Source organism: Pongo abelii, chromosome 19 (genome assembly GCF_028885655.2).
Source record: "Pongo abelii isolate AG06213 chromosome 19, NHGRI_mPonAbe1-v2.0_pri, whole genome shotgun sequence".
Classification (NCBI taxonomy): domain Eukaryota; kingdom Metazoa; phylum Chordata; class Mammalia; order Primates; family Hominidae; genus Pongo; species Pongo abelii.
In genome coordinates, this window is record NC_072004.2 from 70458995 (window position 1) to 70478617 (window position 19623).

General features: G+C 53.8%; 1 protein-coding gene across 2 annotated transcripts; it reads left to right on the forward strand.

The window, feature by feature from the left end:
* On the forward strand, nt 1–17884 carry RAPGEFL1 (Rap guanine nucleotide exchange factor like 1). 2 transcript variants are annotated; one of them, XM_024234206.3, is made up of 15 exons: nt 1–891; nt 4143–4221; nt 6750–6885; nt 7117–7214; nt 11118–11230; nt 11460–11627; nt 12690–12787; nt 12896–13018; nt 13576–13754; nt 13835–13925; nt 14464–14514; nt 14855–14942; nt 15175–15239; nt 15612–15666; nt 15913–17884. In XM_024234206.3, exons 1-15 carry the CDS (start codon nt 372–374, stop codon nt 16035–16037), a joined length of 1989 nt encoding a protein of 662 aa, XP_024089974.1. In that variant the 5' UTR covers nt 1–371; the 3' UTR covers nt 16038–17884.
* Nucleotides 17885–19623: the final 1739 nt, after the last annotated feature.

Below are 19623 nucleotides of genomic sequence, written 5' to 3' on the forward strand. Positions count from 1 at the left end.
GAGCGCAGCCGCCGCCGCCGCCGCCGCCGCGTCCTCTCAGCCTTGCGCTCCGCCCGCTGCCTCTGCCGCCGCAGCGCAGAGCCGGGCGCACCGGCCCCGCAGCCTGCCCACTCTTCGGGCCGCGTGCCGGCTGCAGCCGGCATGGGGGGTTGCTGAGAGCGGGCACTCCTTTCCTCTGGCACCTCCGCCGGCTACTGGCCACTGGACTCTGGCCAGCGAGGCTCGGCACCTCTGGCCCCCAGTCCGGCGCCTGGCACGGCCCTCTACTCTGCTCCACCAGCTCTGAGCATCGTGTCTTCGCCGCCCCCCCCGCCCGCGCCTGGGACACCTGGGTCCCCCGGCGGCCCCTAGGAGAGGGGCGGGGGGGGGGCATGAAGCCGCTGGAGAAATTTCTGAAGAAGCAGACGTCGCAGCTGGCGGGCCGAACGGTGGCGGGAGGTCCCGGCGGGGGTCCGGGGAGCTGCGGTGGGCCTGGAGGGGGTGGGGGACCCGGCGGGGGCGGCGGTCCAGCTGGGGGACAGCGGTCGTTGCAGCGGCGTCAGAGCGTGTCTCGCCTGCTGCTCCCCGCTTTCCTCCGGGAGCCCCCCGCCGAGCCGGGGCTGGAGCCGCCCCCTGAGGAGGAAGGAGGAGAGCCGGCGGGGGTCGCAGAGGAGCCGGGCAGCGGGGGGCCCTGCTGGCTGCAGCTGGAGGAGGTGCCGGGGCCCGGGCCGCTCGGGGGAGGGGGGCCCCTGCGCTCCCCGTCCTCCTACTCATCTGACGAGCTGTCCCCGGGCGAGCCCTTGACTTCGCCGCCCTGGGCCCCTCTGGGCGCCCCCGAGCGACCGGAGCATCTTCTGAACCGGGTTCTGGAGCGGCTTGCTGGAGGGGCTACCAGGGACAGCGCCGCCTCAGGTAAGGAGCCGGTGGGCTCGAACACCCAGAGCAGGGTCTGGCCCCGGCTCCTCTTCCTTGCCCTTGGAGCGTGGGGGTGGCGCCGTGCCTGGGCTTGGTTATAGGGTTGAGTGGTCCGCGGAAGCCGGCTAGGGGCCTAGAGGAGGTACAGACCCTCCCGCGGAAGAGGAGAGCAGTACCCACCTTCCTCCCTACAGCAGCCTCACCCCTGTCTGGAGAAGCAGCTGAGCCTCTTACTCTCCTTCAGCCACCCTTCCTTTCCCCTGGGCATTGGAGGCACTGACTCCCCTGGGTCCCTGATGTTGAATACCTCGTCCTGTGGCCCCAAATTAGGGCCTGACACATTAAAATGGAAGCTGCCCAGCGCAGCCATGCCACCCGCCAGAGGTGCTTGAGCCCTGAAAACCCTGGGGTCCCTGACTGTTCAGAGGCCTGCACAGCGCAGGCTGGCCCACCCAGGGAGGCAGTGCCAGACAGGCACAGGCCCCAAGCTGCCTTTTAGGCATCAGCAAAGGGATGCGTTGTCCTTAGCAGTTTGGTGGGGGGGATAGTATTCTCCTTGGGGTGAACTCAGAGGGTGTCTGAGAGGGGAGAGGTGGCTGGGCCGGCATCATGGCCCTGCAGCATCCAGGGTGTTCAAGCACCTCCTCCAGCTTCCACCCTTCGGTGGCAGGCCTCAGCACACGGCGTGTTTTTTTTTTTTTTTTTTTTTTGGAGACATAGTCTCACTGTCACCCAGGCTGGAGTGCAGTGGCGCGATCTCAGCTCACTGCAACCTCCACCGCCCAGGTTCAAGCGATTCTCCTGCCTCAGCCTCCTGAGTAGCTGGGACTACAGGCGCGTGCCACCACGCCTGGCTAATTTTTGTATTTTTAGTAGAGACAGGGGTTTCACCGTGTTAGCCAGGATGGTCTCGAACTCCTGACCTCGTGATCCACCTGCCTCGGCCTCCCAAAGTGCTGGGATTACAGGCGTGAGCCACCGGCCTGGCTAATTTTTGTAGTTTTAGTAGAGACGGGATTTTGGGGTTTCACCAACTTGGTCAGGCTGGTCTTGAACTCCTGACCTTATGATCTACCCCCCCCCACCCCCCACCCCACGGCCTCCCAAAGTGCTGGGATTATAGGCGTGAGCCACCGGACCTGGCACACGGCCTCTTTAAAACATAATCACCACACCCTGAGAAGCTTATTCCCTAAATGATGATACTATTTCACCACTCCCTTTCAGCACCCCTACTAAGGGGCCTTTGAGGAAACCAAGGCCCCAAATGGCTGGTTAGTTCTGAGGTGGAAGACCGAGGGTTCTTTAGGTCTAGCTCTAGGCATTACTCTAAGCCCAAGAGGGTCTGAGGTTTGGGAGCCCCGGCTGAGGCCCTAATGGTGAGGGCTTTCACACTTGCCCTCAGCCCTCAGCAGTGAACCCCAACCTAGATGTGTGGAGGGGGGCTCCACTCTCCTAGATCCTTCTCAAGACCTGGGTCCTCTCCTTTGGCGCAGGCTGTAGTTGCCCTGGGGAGCTGACACCTTTTGGATTTAATTAGAAAAATATCAGACACATACAGCTCTCCTAACCATAACTTCCCGCCTACACCACACACCCTGTGTCTCTATAACACATTCCCTAGGGAGGCTGTACATTGGCCCAGAGCCTGCTTTGGAAAAGACAGATGCCCAGCTGTGGCCCCCATATCAGCATCTCCCCAACTCTGCCCCATCTTACCCTTCCTTTGCTCCAGCTTAGGAATCCTGTGAGATAAAGTCTATGAAGGATGTCAGGCCTCTCGTTTCCTCACCCCCATCCCTGAAGCTGGGGGTCAGAGCTGGAGGCTCTCTGACTCATTGTAAGAACACAGCAGGGTAGCTGGGCAGGGAGGAAAAGGGAGAAGCTGTCTTTCCCCTTTTACAGGGGCCTGGTGCCACACGCTCTGCTCATTCTCCCTTGGGGTAAGACTCCTGAAATGTCACCTATGTTATCTGGCAGCCTGGATCCCCAGAGTAACTAGTTTGGGAAATTCCAAACCAGTCCCAGGTGAATGAGAATCAGCTTAACCTGCCACTCTGATGTTCTCCAATAAAACCAATGTTCTCAAGTCATCCTGGTCTCCTCCCAGGGTGTGTGGGAGGAGAGAACTTACAGAAGTTACTCTGAACCTACCAAAGCCTCTCCAACGTCCAAGCAGCCCCCTCTGACCACTAGGTTTTACCCTAACACTCTGCTTGCCTCAGGCATATTGAGAAAAGGACAAAGACTCAGGATTCTGGGTTCTTATTCCAGCTCCAGGCAAGTCCCTCCCAGCTCTGGGCCTCAGTTTCACATTTGCGAAATGAAATCCTTGAAGTCAATTACCTCGTGTTGGATTTCCTCCTCCGCCTTCATGGCTAGAACTGACCACAGGAGATAGTGAACCAAGGGCAGTCAGAAGCCTTGGTTTTGTCCTGGGACAGTGCCTGGGGACCTGGCCCTAACCTGTCCTGGTGAGGACACCTGGCTCCCTCCCTGCACCTTGTCTGTGTGTGCCAGGCGGCCCTGCCCCACCCCAGGGCTGGCTGCAAGTCAGGGCGACCTTGTACCTGGCTGACTGGCTGAGCCAGGCCCAGACGGGGGTGTGGAGGGGAAAGGCGTGGTGAGAGGAGCCGCTCCCCTTCACCATTCCATCATTAACCCTTCTGTCTCTGGGCACCTAAAGGACACAGGATTTCTATTTAAAGGTTCTGGGATCAAAGCGATGGCAGTCTCTCCATCTCCCTTTTAATCAGGCTGGTTCCCACCTGCCTAGTTAGAACTCAAAGCTGTTAGATGGGGAATGGGGAGGGGAAGAGGGATACACACACACACACACACACACACACACACACACACTCCCCACTGATGCTAACCTCTGTGTTTGCAAATACTCTTTGTCTGGAGACTCTTCTGTGGGCTACTTCTTTTTTCAGGCAGAACTCAAGCTTGGTGTGTTATCTGACCAACTTCTCACATACGCTGAAGAGAAGTGCACATGGCCATCAAAGGCACGCCCCCCTTTCCCTTCAGCTGCCTTGGCAGCTGCCAAACCCACCCCCGCAGCGGCTGCCCAGAACCTTTACACGTGTGTGTGCGCGTGTGCAGAGCATGACGGGGCAGGTGGCTGGGGCTCCAGCCTGGCTAAAGAGAACTTGCCCTTAGGGGCAAGAGAGGGAGGCACTGCATTTCCAGTTTCGTTCTGGAAGTGCCCACCTGACATCTGTGGTGCCCACTGATCTTTACAGATATCCTGCTGGATGACATTGTCCTTACCCATTCTCTCTTCCTCCCGACGGAGAAGTTTCTGCAGGAGCTACACCAGTAATATCCTTTTGTGGAGTATGTAAAAGGAGAGGTCAGAAGGGAGCCACTCCCTTCGTCCCACATGCAATCTCAGAGCCTAAACTCTCCCCTAGGAAACATACCTGGGGCCGGGCGCGGTGGCTCACACCTGTAATCCCAGTACTTTGGGAGGCCGAGGAGGGCAGATCACCTGAGGTCAGGAGATTAAGACCAGCCGGGCCAACATAGTGAAACCCCATCTCTACTAAAAATAGAAAAAATTAGCCAGGCATGGTGCCACGCACCTGTAATCTCAGCTACTTGGGAGGCTGAGGCAGGAGAATCACTTGAACCCGGGAGGCGAAGGTTGCAGTGAGCCAAGATTGCGTTACTACACTCCAGCCTGAGTGACAGAGTGAGACTCCGTCTCAAAAAAAAAAAGAAAAGAAAACATACCTGGGTTTCAGTCCCAGCTTTTCTACTCACCAGCTGTGTGACTTGTGCAGATTACCTAACCTCATGGGGACTCAGTTTCCTTTTCTGTAAAATGGAAGTAAATAGCACCTGCCCTGCCTATCTATTAGCTGCTATGAAGATCAGTCTGATAGCAGATGTGGGAGTGCTTTGGAGGCTGCAGAGCCCTGTTACAAATGAAAGGTGTTATTTATTTATTTATTTTGAGATGGAGTCTTGCTCTGTCACCCAGGCTGGAGTACAGTGGTGCGACCTTGGCTCACTGCAGCCTCTGCCTCCTGGGTTCAAGTGATTCTCCTGCCTCAGCCTCCCCCGTAGCTGGGGACTACAGGCGCACACCACCACACCTGGCTACTTTTTGTATTTTTTGGTGGAGATGGAGTTTCACCATGTTGCCCAGGCTGGTCTCGAACTCCTGACCTCAAGTGATTCGCCTGCCTTGGCCTCCCAGAGTGCCGGGATTACAGGTGTGAGCCACTGCACCCAGCCAAGGTGTTATTACTCTACTAAGGGCACCTCTATCCCCACTGAATTATTGCTCTAAAACATCTGGTTGTCCAGTGAGTTATGATGGGGTCTGATGTAAACATCAGGCCATGGTTGTGCTTCCGTAGGGTCTGCTGGAGAGGAGCCACTGGATGGGCTATTCACAGGGTCTCATGTAAGCATGGGCCTCTCACAGAGTTATTTTAGGACCTAATTGTAAATGTCAGACCACTGAGTAGAGTGTTACAGGCTCCTGGCCAGGCACGGTGGCTCATGCCTTTAATCCCAGCACTTTGGGAGGCTGGGGCGGGTGGATCACTTGAGGGCAGGAGTTCGAGATCAGCCTGGCCAACAAGGTGAAACTCCGTCTCTACTAAAATACAAAAAATTAGCCGGGCTTGGTGGCAGGCACCTGTAATCTCAGCTACTTGGGAGCCTGAGGCAGGAGAATCGCTTGAACCCAGGAGGCAGAGGTTGCAGTGAGCTGAGATCATGCCATTGCACTCCAGCCTGGGCAACAGAGCGAGACCCCCTCTCAAGTAAGTAAATAAATAAATAAATAAATAAATAAATAAATAAACAAGCTGTCTTAGAAACATCAGGCCTTCCAGTGAGGTATAGTCAGGTTTGTGGTAAACACCATTGGCGTTTATTAGGCGCACTGTGAGCTCCAGGCCCTGGGCTGGTCAGAAGTTGGATGGGTCTGGGCAGGGTATCCTCAAGTGAAAATCTAACCTGTCTAACCTGCAGGAGCTGGATGTGGTCAAGTGGTCATCGCTACCTACTCTAAGCAAAAGCCTGGGCTGGGGCATGAGGAGGTCTTGGCTCCAGGACCACCGAAACTCCTTTCTCTGTGGCCCCAAATCTAGAGAATAATACTTGGGGGCAATTTAGCCTCCCATCTTTCTTTCTTTCTTTTCTTTTTTTTTTTTTTTTTTTTGAGATGGAGTTTTGCTCTTATTGCCCAGGCTGGAGTGCAATGGCGTGACCTTGGCTCACTGCAACCTCCGCCTCCCGGGTTCAAGTGATTCTCTTGCCTCAGCCTCCCGAGTAGCTGGGATTACAGGCGTATGCCACCACTCCTGGCTAATTTTTTGTATTTTTAGTAGAGATGAGTTTTCACCATGTTGACCAGGGTGGTCTCAAACTCCTGACCTTAAGTGATCCACCTGCCTCAGCCTTGCAAAGTGCTGGGATTACAGGTGTGAGCCACCGTGCCTGGCCTTTTTTTTTTTTTTTTTTGCCTTTTTTTTTTTTGAGACAGAGTCATCCTCTGTTGCCCAGGCTGGAGTGCAATGGTGCGACCTTGGCTCACTGCAACCTCTGCCTCCCAGGTTCAAATGATTCTTGTGCTTCAGCCTCCAGAGTAGCTGGGATTACAGGTGCACACCACCATGCCCGTCTAATTTTTGTATTTTTAGTAGGGTCACGGTTTCACCATGTTGGCCAGACTTGGTCTTGAACTCCTGACCTCAGGTGATCCGCCCGCCTCAGCTTCCCAAACTGCTGGGATTATAGGCATGAGCCACTGCGCCCAGCCTAGCCTCCCATCTTTCTTCTCAATTCCTCAGGTCTGCTTGCCTAGGGATTTTTCTTAACTTAAGGGTCAGCTTTGTTCGGGCAGGAGGCATGGAGGGCCCTGAAGGGCTAGGCCGGAAGCAGGCCTGTCTAGCCATGCTTCTCCATTTCTTGGACACCTACCAGGGGCTGCTTCAAGAGGAAGAGGGGGCCGGCCACATCATCAAGGTGGGCCTGGGGGAAGAGAAGGTGGGTAAACAGGCTATTAGCTCTGGAAGGGGGCCCCTGTGAAGGAGCCATACTTCTCATTCTGGGTACCTGGAAGGAAGAGATGCCAGGGGGCCTTAGCTTATATGGCTCTCCTGTACTCAGAGGTATGGAGACCTTGCCCAGCCCCTGCAGAGAGTAGCCCTTGGAATGAGACCCCTTCCTTCACCTTCTTTGTCCTCCTCTCTCCAGGATCTATACCTGCTAATTATGAAGGACGAGTCCCTTTACCAGGGCCTCCGAGAGGACACTCTGAGGCTGCACCAGCTGGTGGAGACGGTGGAACTAAAGTGAGGGGGAGTGGGGCAGGGGTGGGAACAGGAAAGAGGTACCCTGCGTTCCTCTACTATAGGGGCTGCCTCTGGCCTATTGGCTGCAATATGGATTTGCTTGTTTGTTTTGAGACAGAGTCTCACTTTGTCGCCTGAGCTGGAGAGCAGTGGTGCAATCTCGGCTCACAGCAACCTCCACTTCTTGGGTTCAAGTGATTCTCATGCCTCAGCCTCCTGAGTAGCTGGGATTACAGGGGTGCACCATGCCCAGCTAATTTTTGTACTTTTAGTAGAGATGGGTTTCACCATGTTGGCCAGGCTGGTCTTGAACTCCTGGCCTCAAGTGATCTGCCGGCCTCAGCCTCCCAAAGTGCTGGGATTACAGGTGTGAGCCACTGTGTCTGGCTTCCAATATGGTTTTATTCCAGCTCCTTTCTCTTTCTGGAGGGTGGCACAAAGCACTGTCTCCAGTCACTTTTTTGTCCATTCTCCCATTCATTTGTCTGATAATCCAGTGGTGTACTGGTAAATATTTAACAACCAGTGCTGCAGGAGAAAGAGCCCTGATTTGTAGCTTTTGCTGATTCCTACAGTGTAAACTCTGTCACCATGGCTGATTTCAAGCTACCAATGTGACAACACTGAAGGAGGAGTTGGGAAGAGACATGCAGCACAGGCCGTTATGTAGTATCTCCACCATACAGTAGATGTAGTAAAAGGCAGTAAAACGGCTGGGCAAGGTGGCTCATGCCTATAATCCCAGCACTTTGGGAGGCCAAGACGGGTGGAGCACTTAAGGTCAGGAGTTCAAGACCAGCCTGGCTAACATGGCGAAACCCTGTCTCCACTACAAAAAAAAAAAAAAAAAAAAATATATATATATATATATATATATATATATATATATGGCTGTGCGCCGAGGCAGGCAGATCATGAGGTCAGGAGTTTGAGAGCAGCCCGGCCAATATGGCGAAACCCTCTCTCTACTAAAAATACAAAAATTAGCTGGGCGTGGTAGTGCGCGCCTGTAGTCCCAGCTACTTGGGAGGCTGAGGCAGAAGAATTGCTTGAATCCAGGAGGTGGAGGTTGCAGTGAGCTGAGATCATGCCACTGCACTCCAGCCTGGGCGACAGAGTGAGATTCTGTCTCAAAAAAAAAAAAAAAAAAGAAAAATTAGCTGGGGGTGGTGGTGCATGCCTGTAGTCCCAGCTACTCAGGAGGCTGAGGCAGGAGAATTGCTTGAACCCAGGAGATGGAGGTTGCAGTGAGCTGAAATCACCTTACTGCACTCCAGCCTGGGTGACAGAGCGGACTCCGTCTCTAAAAAAAAAAAAAAAAAAAAAAAAAAAAAAAAAAAAGGCCAGGTGCAGTGGCTCACGCCTGTAATCCCAGCACTTTGGGAGGCTGAGGCAGGCAGATCATGAGAGGCAGATCATGAGGTCAGGAGTTTGAGACCAGCCTGACCAACATGGTGAAACCCCATCTCTACTAAAAATACAAAAATTAGCCGGGCATGGTGGCACATGCCTGTAATCCCAGCTACTCAAGAGGCTGAGGCAGGAGAATGTCTTGAATCCAGGAGGCAGAGGTTGCAGTGAGCCAAGATTGCATCACTGCACTCCAGCCTGGGTGACATAGTAGACTCCGTCTCAAGAAAAAAAAAAAAAAAAAAAAGAGGTGGGCTGGGTGTGGTGGCTCACGCCTGTAATCCCAGCACTTTGGGAGGCTGAGGCAGGCAGATCACGAGGTCAAGAGATAGAGACCATCCTGGCCAACATGGTGAAACCCTGTCTGTACTAAAAATACAAAAATTAGCCGGGCGTTGTGGTGCACACCTGTAATCCCAGCTACTCAGGAGGCTGAGGCAGGACAATTGCTTGAACCCAGGAGGTGGAGGTTACAGTGAGCCGAGATTGCGGCACTGCACGCCAGCCTGGTGACAGAGCAAGACTCCGTCTCAAAAAAAAAAAAAAAAAGTAGTGAAAACAGGAAGGAAACTGCTTTCTTTGTAATAACTTATTTGATTATAAATTTTATGTATTATTTATTAATTTGTATTATTATTTTTTAATAGAGACGGTTTCATTATGTTGTCCATGCTGGGCTCCAGCAATCCTCCCACCTCGGCCTCCCAAAGTGTTGGGATTCTAGGTGTAAGCCACCACACCTGGCCTGACTATAAGTTTATAAAACATATATATTTATATATGGAGATATATTTGTTTATATTTTAATGGCTCTTTAAAAAACAGTTGGTAAAATTCCCCAGAACTTAACAATATGCTCTTGTGAGCCAGTGTGAACCAGCTTCAGGACACCACTGCATCCATCCATCCATCAATCCATTCTGCCCTTTTAGTTTCTCTCTTCTCTTGTCCCCACCACCACAACCCTTAGGGAGGCCTCAGCTTGTGGTCTAGCATCCTTCTCTGCCTTCTCTGTGCTGACACTAGAGAGATCTTTCATGCTCCTGTTCCAAAGGCATCCCTGCTCCCCATGCTTCCAAGAGAAAGTGAAACATCCCAGCATTCAATACCCTTCCCTTTCTGACTTCTGCTGTTCCTTCCCATCTCATCTCCTACATCCTCTCCATCCATGACACCTCAACTCCTGCACTCTCTAACTTCCCATGGTCAGTTATATTGTCCACCCCAGAATGCCCTCCTCCCACCCTGTTTTCTTTTTTTTTTGACATGGAGCCTGGCTCTTTCGCCCAGGCTGGAGTGCAGTGGTGTGATCTCAGCTCACTGGAAGCTCCACCTCCCGGGTTCACACCATTCTCCTGCTTCAGCCTCCTGAGTAGCTGGGACTACAGGCGCCTGCCACCACGCCCGGCTAATTTTTTATATTTTTTTTTAGTAGAGACGGGGTTTCGCCGTGTTAGCCAGGATGGTCTAGATCTCCTGACCTCGTGATCCATCCGCCTTGGCCTCCCAAAGTGCTGGGATTACAAGCATGAGCCACCGCGCCTGGCTTTTTTTTTTTCTGAGACGGAGTCTTGCTCTGTTGCCAGGCTGGAGTGCAATGGCGTGATTTCAACTCACTGCAACCCCCCTCCCGGGTTCAAGCGATTCTCCTGCCTCAGCCTCCCGAGTAGCTGGGATTACAGGTGCACGCCACCAAGCCTGGCTAATTTTTGTATTTTTAGTAGAGACAGGGTTTCACCATGTTGGCCAGGCTGGTCTTGAACTCCTGGCCTCAAGCGATCTGCCCACCTCGGCTTCCCAAAGTGCTGGGATTACAGGCGTGAGCCACTGCACTTGGCCTCCACCTCCTTCTCTTCCTGCTTTCCTCCAAGGCCCAGGTCAGATGCCGTCTTCTCAATGAAAACTTCCCAGATCTTCCTTTTAGGAATAGCTTTCTTCTTCCCCCACATCAGCATAACTCTCCTGGTACCTTTGTTATATTATCAACACCTCCTGCCTGGTATTAGAAGTAGCTGTATGCCCGTCTATCTCCTTCCCAGACTGTGAAGTTCTTTTCAGCAAAATTCAGCAAACAGCTGCTGACCTACTACCTACCATGTGCCAAGCAGTGTGCTAGGCCCTGGAGGATGAAAAAATATTCACTAAGAACAAAATCCCAGTCCTCAAGAGCTCTCAATCTCATAGAAGAGATAAGAGGTGAACATAAACATTATCCCAATGTTCTATAGTAGTTGAGACAAGAAAGTGACCTTCCTGGTGGGTGGGGTGGACCAGAGAAGAATTCATGGAAGAGGTGGCATTTGATTAGGGTTAGTTGGATAATTATCCCATACTGCTCATTGTCTTCTCTTCTGACCCCCTTAACCACCTTCTGAAACTGGTGCTGGTGCATCCTTGACCCAATTCTGATATTCTTGCTTGATGTTGCCTGCTTGGTGTTGGTTGTCCATATGCCTGGCAGGGCGTGCTGATGCCCAGCTGTGTCCATGCCAGGATTCCAGAGGAGAACCAGCCACCCAGCAAGCAGGTGAAGCCACTCTTCCGCCACTTCCGCCGGATAGACTCCTGTCTGCAGACACGGGTGGCCTTCCGGGGCTCTGATGAGAGTGAGTGTGGGCATTAGGAGGGGCAGGGTGTCCTGAGTGGCTCAGGGGGACATGTCTCTGAGTCTTGAGCACCCTCAGTGGCATCTCCCTGGGTGGTAGAACCAACCCCTTTCACAGGACCTTCTTCAGAGGCCAGCCTCTGGCGGGGAACAGAGGCACCCTGGAGGAGACCGTGCCAGCTGCTGCCACTCTGCCCTCTGTTGAAAGCCATTTTCCTGTTTCCGTCCAGTCTTCTGCCGTGTATACATGCCTGACCACTCTTATGTGACCATACGCAGCCGCCTTTCAGCATCTGTGCAGGACATTCTGGGCTCTGTGACGGAGAAACTTCAATATTCAGAGGAGCCCGCGGGGCGTGAGGATTCCCTCATCCTGGTAGCTGTGTCCTCCTCGGGAGGTGAGGGTCAGGAAGAACTGGGCTGATGCTCCGAGAGGAGAAACTCACAAGCTCAGGGCCCTGGGGGAGGGGTAGAGACTGAATTCTAGGCCCTTGCTACTCAAAGTATGGTCCCGGGACAAGCCTCATGTGCATCGCCTGGGAACTTGTTAGGATGCAGCATCTTGCTGGGTGCAGTGGTGCAAACCTGCAGTCCCAGCTACTCAGGAGGCTGAGGCAGGAGGATTGCTTGAGCCCAGGAATCCAAGGTAGTACATTATGATTGTACCTGTGAATAGGCACTGCGCTCTATCCTGGGCAGCATAACAAGACTCTGTCTCTAAAAGAGATGCAGCATCTGAGACCCCACCCCAGACCTGCTGGTCTTGTTCAAATCAGCATTTGAACAAGACCCCCCAGGGGACTCCAATGCCTACTAAAGTTTGGGAGGCACTAGCTGGGCATGGTGGTGTGCACCTGTAATCCCAGCTACTTGGGAGGCTGAGGCAGGAGAATCACTTGAACCGTGGAGGCGGAGGTTGCAGTGAGCTGAGATCACGACACTGTGCTCCAATCTGGGCAACAAGAGCGAAACTCCGTCTCAAAAAAAAAAAAAAAAGTTTGGGAGGCACTGGTCTAGGACTCAGGTTCTGATCTGAGTGCTGCCCCTCACTCACCTATGGATTGTATTCTGATCCTTTAACCTCCCTGTGTATGTAAGGATGCCACATTTCTCAGGCTAAAGACACAGGATGAGTGGGAAGGCAGAAAGCCAGCAATGTCGCTGAAGCTTTGTTTTTCTCTACAGTAGGAAAAAATTTCAGCCTTCCCAGTGTCACAACGACAACAGAGTAAGAGAAAAGCTGTGAAAGAAAGGGAGTAGAAAAAAAGTTATAAATGCAAAAGAAATCATCATTTGACAAATTCCAGATAAATATGGCATAAACTAGTGATAATATGAGTTCCATTAGTCTAGAATGTGTCAGTGTGGGGTGAGGAGTTTTTGGATAGGACAGTGCCAGTGTGGGTTGTGTGAGGGTGCAGGCAGCAGGGGCTGAGGATGAGCAGCTCTTTCTCCTGCAGAGAAGGTCCTTCTCCAGCCCACTGAGGACTGTGTTTTCACCGCACTGGGCATCAACAGCCACCTGTTTGCCTGTACTCGGGACAGCTATGAGGCTCTGGTAAGAACTTCCCAAGGCCTTGACTGGAATGGAGGGCTGAGGGGGGCTGTGAGCAATCCCTCACCCTGCCACCAGGAGCCCAGCCCCTATGCCCCTGCCTGCCACCAGGTGCCTCTCCCCGAGGAGATCCAGGTCTCTCCTGGAGACACAGAGATCCACCGAGTGGAGCCTGAGGACGTTGCCAACCACCTAACTGCCTTCCACTGGGAGCTGTTCCGATGTGTGCACGAGGTGGGGACCGAGGCCGGCGCTATGCTGGGGGGCTGGAGGGAGAAATGTGCCACTGGGAGACGGTGTTCGCAGCACAACGTCCTGGTTCCAAGGCTCACTTGCAGCAAGCCCTTGGGCAACACATGGCCGTAACCTCTCTTTGTTCCCCCATCTGAAAAAAATCGCACAGAGAGAGACCCCAGAGCAGAGTGGCTCAGGGCCCAAGTGCTGTTTACACAGAACCTGACCCAGGATTTGTATTTTTAAAATACTCACTATTAAAGAAATAAAATAAGGCAGAGACAATAATGCCTAGCAGATGGTTGTCTTGAGGATGTCAGCCGTGAGCGAATGCCTGGCACCTAGTAAGTGCTCAGTATCTGGTGAATTATTATTAATGCTGGTTGTTTTCTTTTTCCGCATCTTTGCCGCCTCCTGTCCTTTCTATTTTTCTATTTTCCACCCCTTCCGCCCCTGCCCTCCTGCCTTTCGCTCCTCATCGCCTTGCACTGCCATCTTCCCACCCACTCCCCTCACCCCCCGGCGCCCTGGCCGCCCCTCCGCTGCCGTGGGTGCAGCTGGAGTTCGTGGACTACGTGTTCCACGGGGAGCGCGGCCGCCGGGAGACGGCCAACTTGGAGCTGCTGCTGCAGCGCTGCAGCGAGGTCACGCACTGGGTGGCCACCGAAGTGCTGCTCTGCGAGGCCCCGGGCAAGCGCGCGCAGCTGCTCAAGAAGTTCATCAAGATCGCGGCCCTGTGAGTGCGGCACTCGGCGGGATGGGGGGCCCGAGGCCCGCGCCGCCGCCCGCCCCTGACCCCGCCTCCCACCCCCGCAGCTGCAAGCAGAACCAGGACCTGCTGTCTTTCTACGCCGTGGTCATGGGGCTGGACAACGCAGCTGTCAGCCGCCTTCGACTCACCTGGGAGGTGATGAGACCCCTCCCGTTCCTACCTGGGGATCTGGGCATCCCGGGCTTCCCGAAGTGCGTCCTCTCGGGACGGCCGCCGGCCTGGAGGGAGTCTTTGTGCCAGTTGGAGGGAGGCGCCCTCTTCTGGCATACGCAACCCCAGGGCGCACAGCTTAGCTAATGGACCCTGTCTTTGTGCAAATTAGCGAAAAGCCAGGATCCCGCCTGAGTCGCGGCAGGCAGCCCTTGGCCAGGTCAGGTCGCAGACTTGGTTGTGGGAGTTGGGCTGATTTTCATCCACACTCAGTGGGGGCATCTTTATGCAAAGCACCTGCATAAGAGAGGCCTGGCCTTCCCCAGAATAATGAATTCCTCTGGGCTGTTTCAAGCCTCTAGACTTAGCCAAGGCCTGACTTCATTTCCCCACCCACCAGCTTCCCAGCCCCCTACAAGCCATGCAGGCCCTTTTGCCCTCCAACAGGGAGAATTAATCCGAGGCTCCCATGTAACCCAAGGAGCTCCCCTCTGATATCCCTTCTCCTTCCTTCAAACTGCAGAAGCTGCCAGGGAAATTCAAGAACTTGTTCCGCAAATTTGAGAACCTGACGGTGAGTGGGTTTGGCTCTTTCTTCTGCTCTTGGACTTAGAGCCCAGAAACCCTCTTTCCCATAAACCCCCTTCCTCAAGCTTTCCTTTCAAGGTGTTTAGTGTGTGGGACCCCCCACCCTCCTTACCATGCTGGAGGGGGAGGGTGGAAGGATTGCGCCCGTTTTTCTTGAAGGAAAGGGGGAGTAGTCAGGCCCCTCCACACCACACCATTAGAAAGCCCCCAGCCCCCCCTATCTGATCAGGAATGTATACAGGGCAGGGGGTGAGGGAGGAAGCTGAGGACATCTTTGGGATGCATTGGCCAGTCTGTCCCTTCATCTCTCTCCTGTGGAATACTAGGACCCCTGCAGGAACCACAAAAGCTACCGAGAAGTGATCTCCAAAATGAAGCCCCCTGTGATTCCCTTCGTGCCTCTGATCCTCAAAGGTGAGAGAGTTACTCCCAAGCTGTGCCGCTTCCAGCCATGCTTCCCTTCTCCTATACCCTGCTTCTGACTTCCAGCTCCCTCTCGACTCAGCCCTGATTACCCACCTGGAGAGGAGCCCCCCACCCCAGACGGAGTGGGTTCTGGGGAAGAGCGGGGTCCTCGGGTGCAGTGGCCCCTTTCGACCTCCTCTCTTATCCTTTCCTCACATTGGATTCTCTCCACATCCCCTAGACCTGACTTTCCTGCACGAAGGGAGTAAGACCCTTGTAGATGGTTTGGTGAACATCGAGAAGCTGGTGAGTGAGTGGCACTGCAAACCCCTAGTCCCACAAGTGAGGGGCTTGCATCCGCTCCCTCTCTCATCACCTCCCAAAAATAGCAGCCTTCCTCCAAGTGCCCAGCTTGCCTAACAGACTCTTGACTGTCTCCCTGGTGGCGTCACTGTGGCAACCCACCTACAGGTGGCAGAGCTGACAGGCAGCTTGGGGGCAACTCCACCTCCCCCTCACGTGGCACTCTGTTACACCCACTCCTTTGGTCCTTCAGAGACCCTCCAGAATTGGAGACTGGAGGGAGTAAAGCAGAGTTGGAGAATGGCGGAGGGGGAGCATAAGAGGGGGAGCCTCTTTCTGTGCCCCTTTCAGGGCTCATTCCTTGTCATCTCCCAGCATTCAGTGGCCGAAAAAGTGAGGACAATCCGCAAATACCGGAGCCGGCCCCTTTGTGAGTACCCAGGGTACTGAAAGCAGTACAGGTAGAGCTTTCGCTGAACGGGAGGGTTCAGGGGAGAACTCCCTGTCCAGATGTGTATTTCCATACACTTGCTGGTTCCCCATTCTCTCCTTGCCTCTGCAGAGGCCTTCCTGCCCAACATCTGTCTCAGTCCACAGCCTGATCCTCTGCCCGGTGTGTGTGTAGAGGAAGAAGGGAGGCTGGGAACCTGACTGCCTCTCCCTCTTTACCCACTAGGCCTGGACATGGAGGCATCCCCCCATCACCTGCAGACCAAGGCCTACGTGCGCCAGTTTCAGGTCATCGACAACCAGAACCTCCTCTTTGAGCTCTCCTACAAGCTGGAGGCGAACAGTCAGTGAGAGTGGAGGCTCCAGTCAGACCCGCCAGATCCTTGGGCACCTGGCACTCAAGCACTTTGCACGATGTCTCAACCAACATCTGACATCTTTCCTGTGGAGCAACTTCCTGCTCCATGGGAAAGAGGTCGATGGATTTACCCCTGGACCCATAAGTCTGTTCATCCTGCTGAAGTCCTCTCCCCATTGCTCCTTCAAGCCAAAACTACACTTTGCTGGTTCCTGTCCCCTCTGAGAAAGGGGGCAGAAAGCTCCTTCCTCTATGTCCTCCCATCGAGATCTGTTCTGGGGATGGAGCTTCCAACTTCCTCTTCCAGCAGGAAAGAATGCTGCTCACCCTTCTGTCTTGCAGAGTGGGATTGTGGGAGGGATTGGCAGCCTTCTTCTCCACCACCTGTCCAGCTTCTTCCTGGTCAGGGCTGGGACCCCCAGGAATATTATGTTGTCGTGTGTGTGTGTGTGTGTGTATGTATGTGTGTGTGTGTGTGTCTCCTTTTAGGGAGCAGGAGTGCATCTGGTAATTGAGGGTGGATGTTGTGTGTGCTGGGGAGGGGTCCTTCTGTTTGGTGCTACCCTTGTCTACTCTGCCCCTGGATGGTGCGGGGTGCTTTCTCCACCCCCACACTCCCTGCTTAGCTCCTCGTGCTGCCCTGCACGCCCAGGCTTGTGAGCCAAGCTGCTTTTCAGGGCAGGGAGTAGCAGCAGGTGGGAGGGGTTACCCATCAGCCCTTGCAAGTCCCCCACTCAGGCCTCTGGAAGGTCCAGGGATGGGCTCTGATGAGAGGGTAAAAGATGCTCAGGGAAACATAGGCCTCGGCTGCCTAGAGGACCCTCCCCCTGCCTTGCAGTGGGCTGGGGTAGAGCAGTATCAGGAGCTAGGGTTGTCTGCTGCCCACACTCCTGCTTTTTGGGATATCTAACTGCTAAGGAGGGAGTTGACATCCCCCTTCTGGCTCATGTGTCTGACACCAACAACATGGTCTCTGTCCCTCTCTCTTTGACTCTCCCTTTGTCCTCCCCATAGGGCTGGGGTGGGGTGGATCCCTATACCTGGGGCAGGCAGCCCCAAAGTGGGGGAGGGGGATGGCAGAGACTGTAAAGGCACCACTGGACTCTGGCAAGGCCTTTATTACCTTTGCTCCCCTCCCTCTCCCATCACCAGCCTCAAGGCCTGAGGGGTGCAGGGGCTCCTGGCAGCTACTGGGTGAGGTTTCCTGGCACAGACTCACCCTTCTTTCTGGCACCACCTCTTTCCCTTTCGAAGAGACAGCAACAGCCGTAGCAAAAGCAACTGCTGCTCCTGCTATGAGGGTGTATATATTTTTTACCCAAAGCTCTGGAATTGTACATTTATTTTTTAAAACTCAAAGAGGGAAAGAGCCTTGTATCATATGTGAACATTGTATCATAGGTAATGTTGTACAGACCCTTTTATACAGTGATCTGTCTTGTTCCTGCGGGAAAAATCCTCTATGGACATAGGCAGGCGCTGTGTCCCATGCCCTCTTGCCCTGACAGTGTCCCATGGGCCCCCTTCTGCTCCCTGCCCCCTCCCTGCTACTGCTGATGCGCTCTCCGCTCCCTCCAGCCCCCAGCTTCCCAGCCTTCCTCCTGACCCCTTCCAACAGCCTTGGAACTCCAGCTGCCACCACCCTCTGGGTCGAACACTGGGACCCACTGGCCCAGTCTTGGCTGCTGCTCAGGCCTAGCCTTGATGCCTGCCCAGGGACCCCCAGCCCCCTCCAGTTGCCCTGCAGCTTTAACAGAGTGAACCATGTGTATTGTACAGGCGCGGTTGTCATTGCAGAAACCGCTGGGTGGAGAAGAAGCCGATAAAGTCTATGAATCAACCTGCCTGTTGTTCTCCATTCTGTTTTCTTTGAGGCTGTGGAAGGGCTGAGGGAGGGGAGAAGGGATGGCCGCCCAGTGCTGTCAGGAGCAGGGCTGTTCTGGAGTGACTTTGAAAATGTGGGTGGCGGGGTACAGTGGCTCATGCTTGTAATCCCAGCATTTTGGGAGGCTGAGGCAGGCAGATCACCTGAGGGCGGGAGTTCGAGACCAGCCTGGCCAATATGGTGAAACCCTGTCTGTACTAAAAATAAAAAAATTAGCCAGGCGTGGTGGTGCACGCCTATAATCCCAGCTACTTGGGAGGCTGAGTCAGGAGAGTAGCTTGAACTCAGGAGGCGGAGGTTGCAAGGCGCGGTGGCTCTCCAGCCTGGGCAACAGAGCAAGACTTCGCCAAAAAAAAAAAGAAAATGTGGATGAGAGGAAAAGACGCCAACCTCACAAGACATGTCACATAATGCCTGGAACTCAGAAGAGGGGATGTTTTAGTTCATACATGTTCCAGGTCGCATAAATATGAGATCACATTTAATTCTAATGCTAAGGTAGAAGATTGAGGCAGAGCAGTCCCAGAATAATGACTAGTGAGGGCACTGGTCCCCTAACCCAGGTCTGTCCCCTGCAGACAGCATGCACTGTTCACACAACCAATATTTACCAGTCCTACTAAGTTTTTTTTTTTTTTTTTTGAGACGGAGTCTTGCTCTGTCGCCCAGGCTGGAGTGCAGTGGCGCGATCTCCGCTCACTGTAAGCTCTGCCTCCCAGGTTCATGCCATTCTCCTGCCTCAGCCTCCCAAGTAGCTGGGACTACAGGTGCCCGCCACCACGCCAGGCTAATTTTTTAATATATATTTTTAGTAGAGATGGGGTTTCACTGTGTTAGCCAGATGGTCTCGATCTCCTGACCTTGTGATCCGCCCGCCTCGGCCTCCCAAAGGGCTGGGATTACAGGCTTGAGCCACTGCGCCTGGCCCAGTCCTACTAAGATTATAGGGTGCAGAGAGCCTAGCGTTAGGCTTAAATGATAGCCTGAGTTCCAGGAGACATCATACACTCAGATAGCTATACCTGGGCCCTTGATCTTCCCCATTCACGTCTGTTTCTGCCTCAGTCTTCTGCATCTCAGAAAAATGATACTCTCATCCACCCAGGTTTTCTCGCTCTGTTGCCCAAGCTGGAGTGCAGTAGCGAAATCTTGGCTCACTGCAACCTCCGCCTCCCAGGTTCAAGCGATCCTCCTGCCTCAGCCTCCTGAGTAGCTGGGATTACAGGCAGAGGCCACCATGCCCGGCTAATTTTTGTATTTTTAGTAGAGATGGGGTTTCACCATGTTGGCCAGGCTGGTCTCAAACTCCTGACCTCAAGTGATCCACCCACCTCAGTCTTCCAAAGTGCTGGGATTACAGCTGTGAGCCACTGCCCAGCCACCTACCCAAGTTTTCAAGGCAAAAATATAGGACTCACCATTGGTGCCTCTTTCTCCCACCCTTCATTCATCTCAGCCAGTCCCATCAGCTACAATTCCAGAGCATTTTCTGAGTGATCCAATTCTGTATGACTCCCCTATGACCATAGTAGTCCAAACCACCTTCATAGCTTCCCTGCATGACTACTCTAGCCTCCTACGTGGTCTGTCAGCTTCCTCTCTCTGATCCACCCCTACCTGCCACCAGTTTGATTTCCACATGGTAGCCAGGGTGTTCTTTCAAAAACACCAATCACGCTGGGCACGGTGGCTCA

Bases quoted from the DNA above. Each gene is read 5' to 3' on its own strand.
- RAPGEFL1 (XM_024234206.3), top strand. From the start codon at position 372: ATGAAGCCGCTGGAGAAATTTCTGAAGAAGCAGACGTCGCAGCTGGCG. The intron at 11,628-12,689 runs GTGAGGGTCAGG...TTTCTCCTGCAG, and splicing joins AGCTGTGTCCTCCTCGGGAG to AGAAGGTCCTTCTCCAGCCC. The intron at 13,019-13,575 runs GTGGGGACCGAG...CCGTGGGTGCAG, and splicing joins TGTTCCGATGTGTGCACGAG to CTGGAGTTCGTGGACTACGT.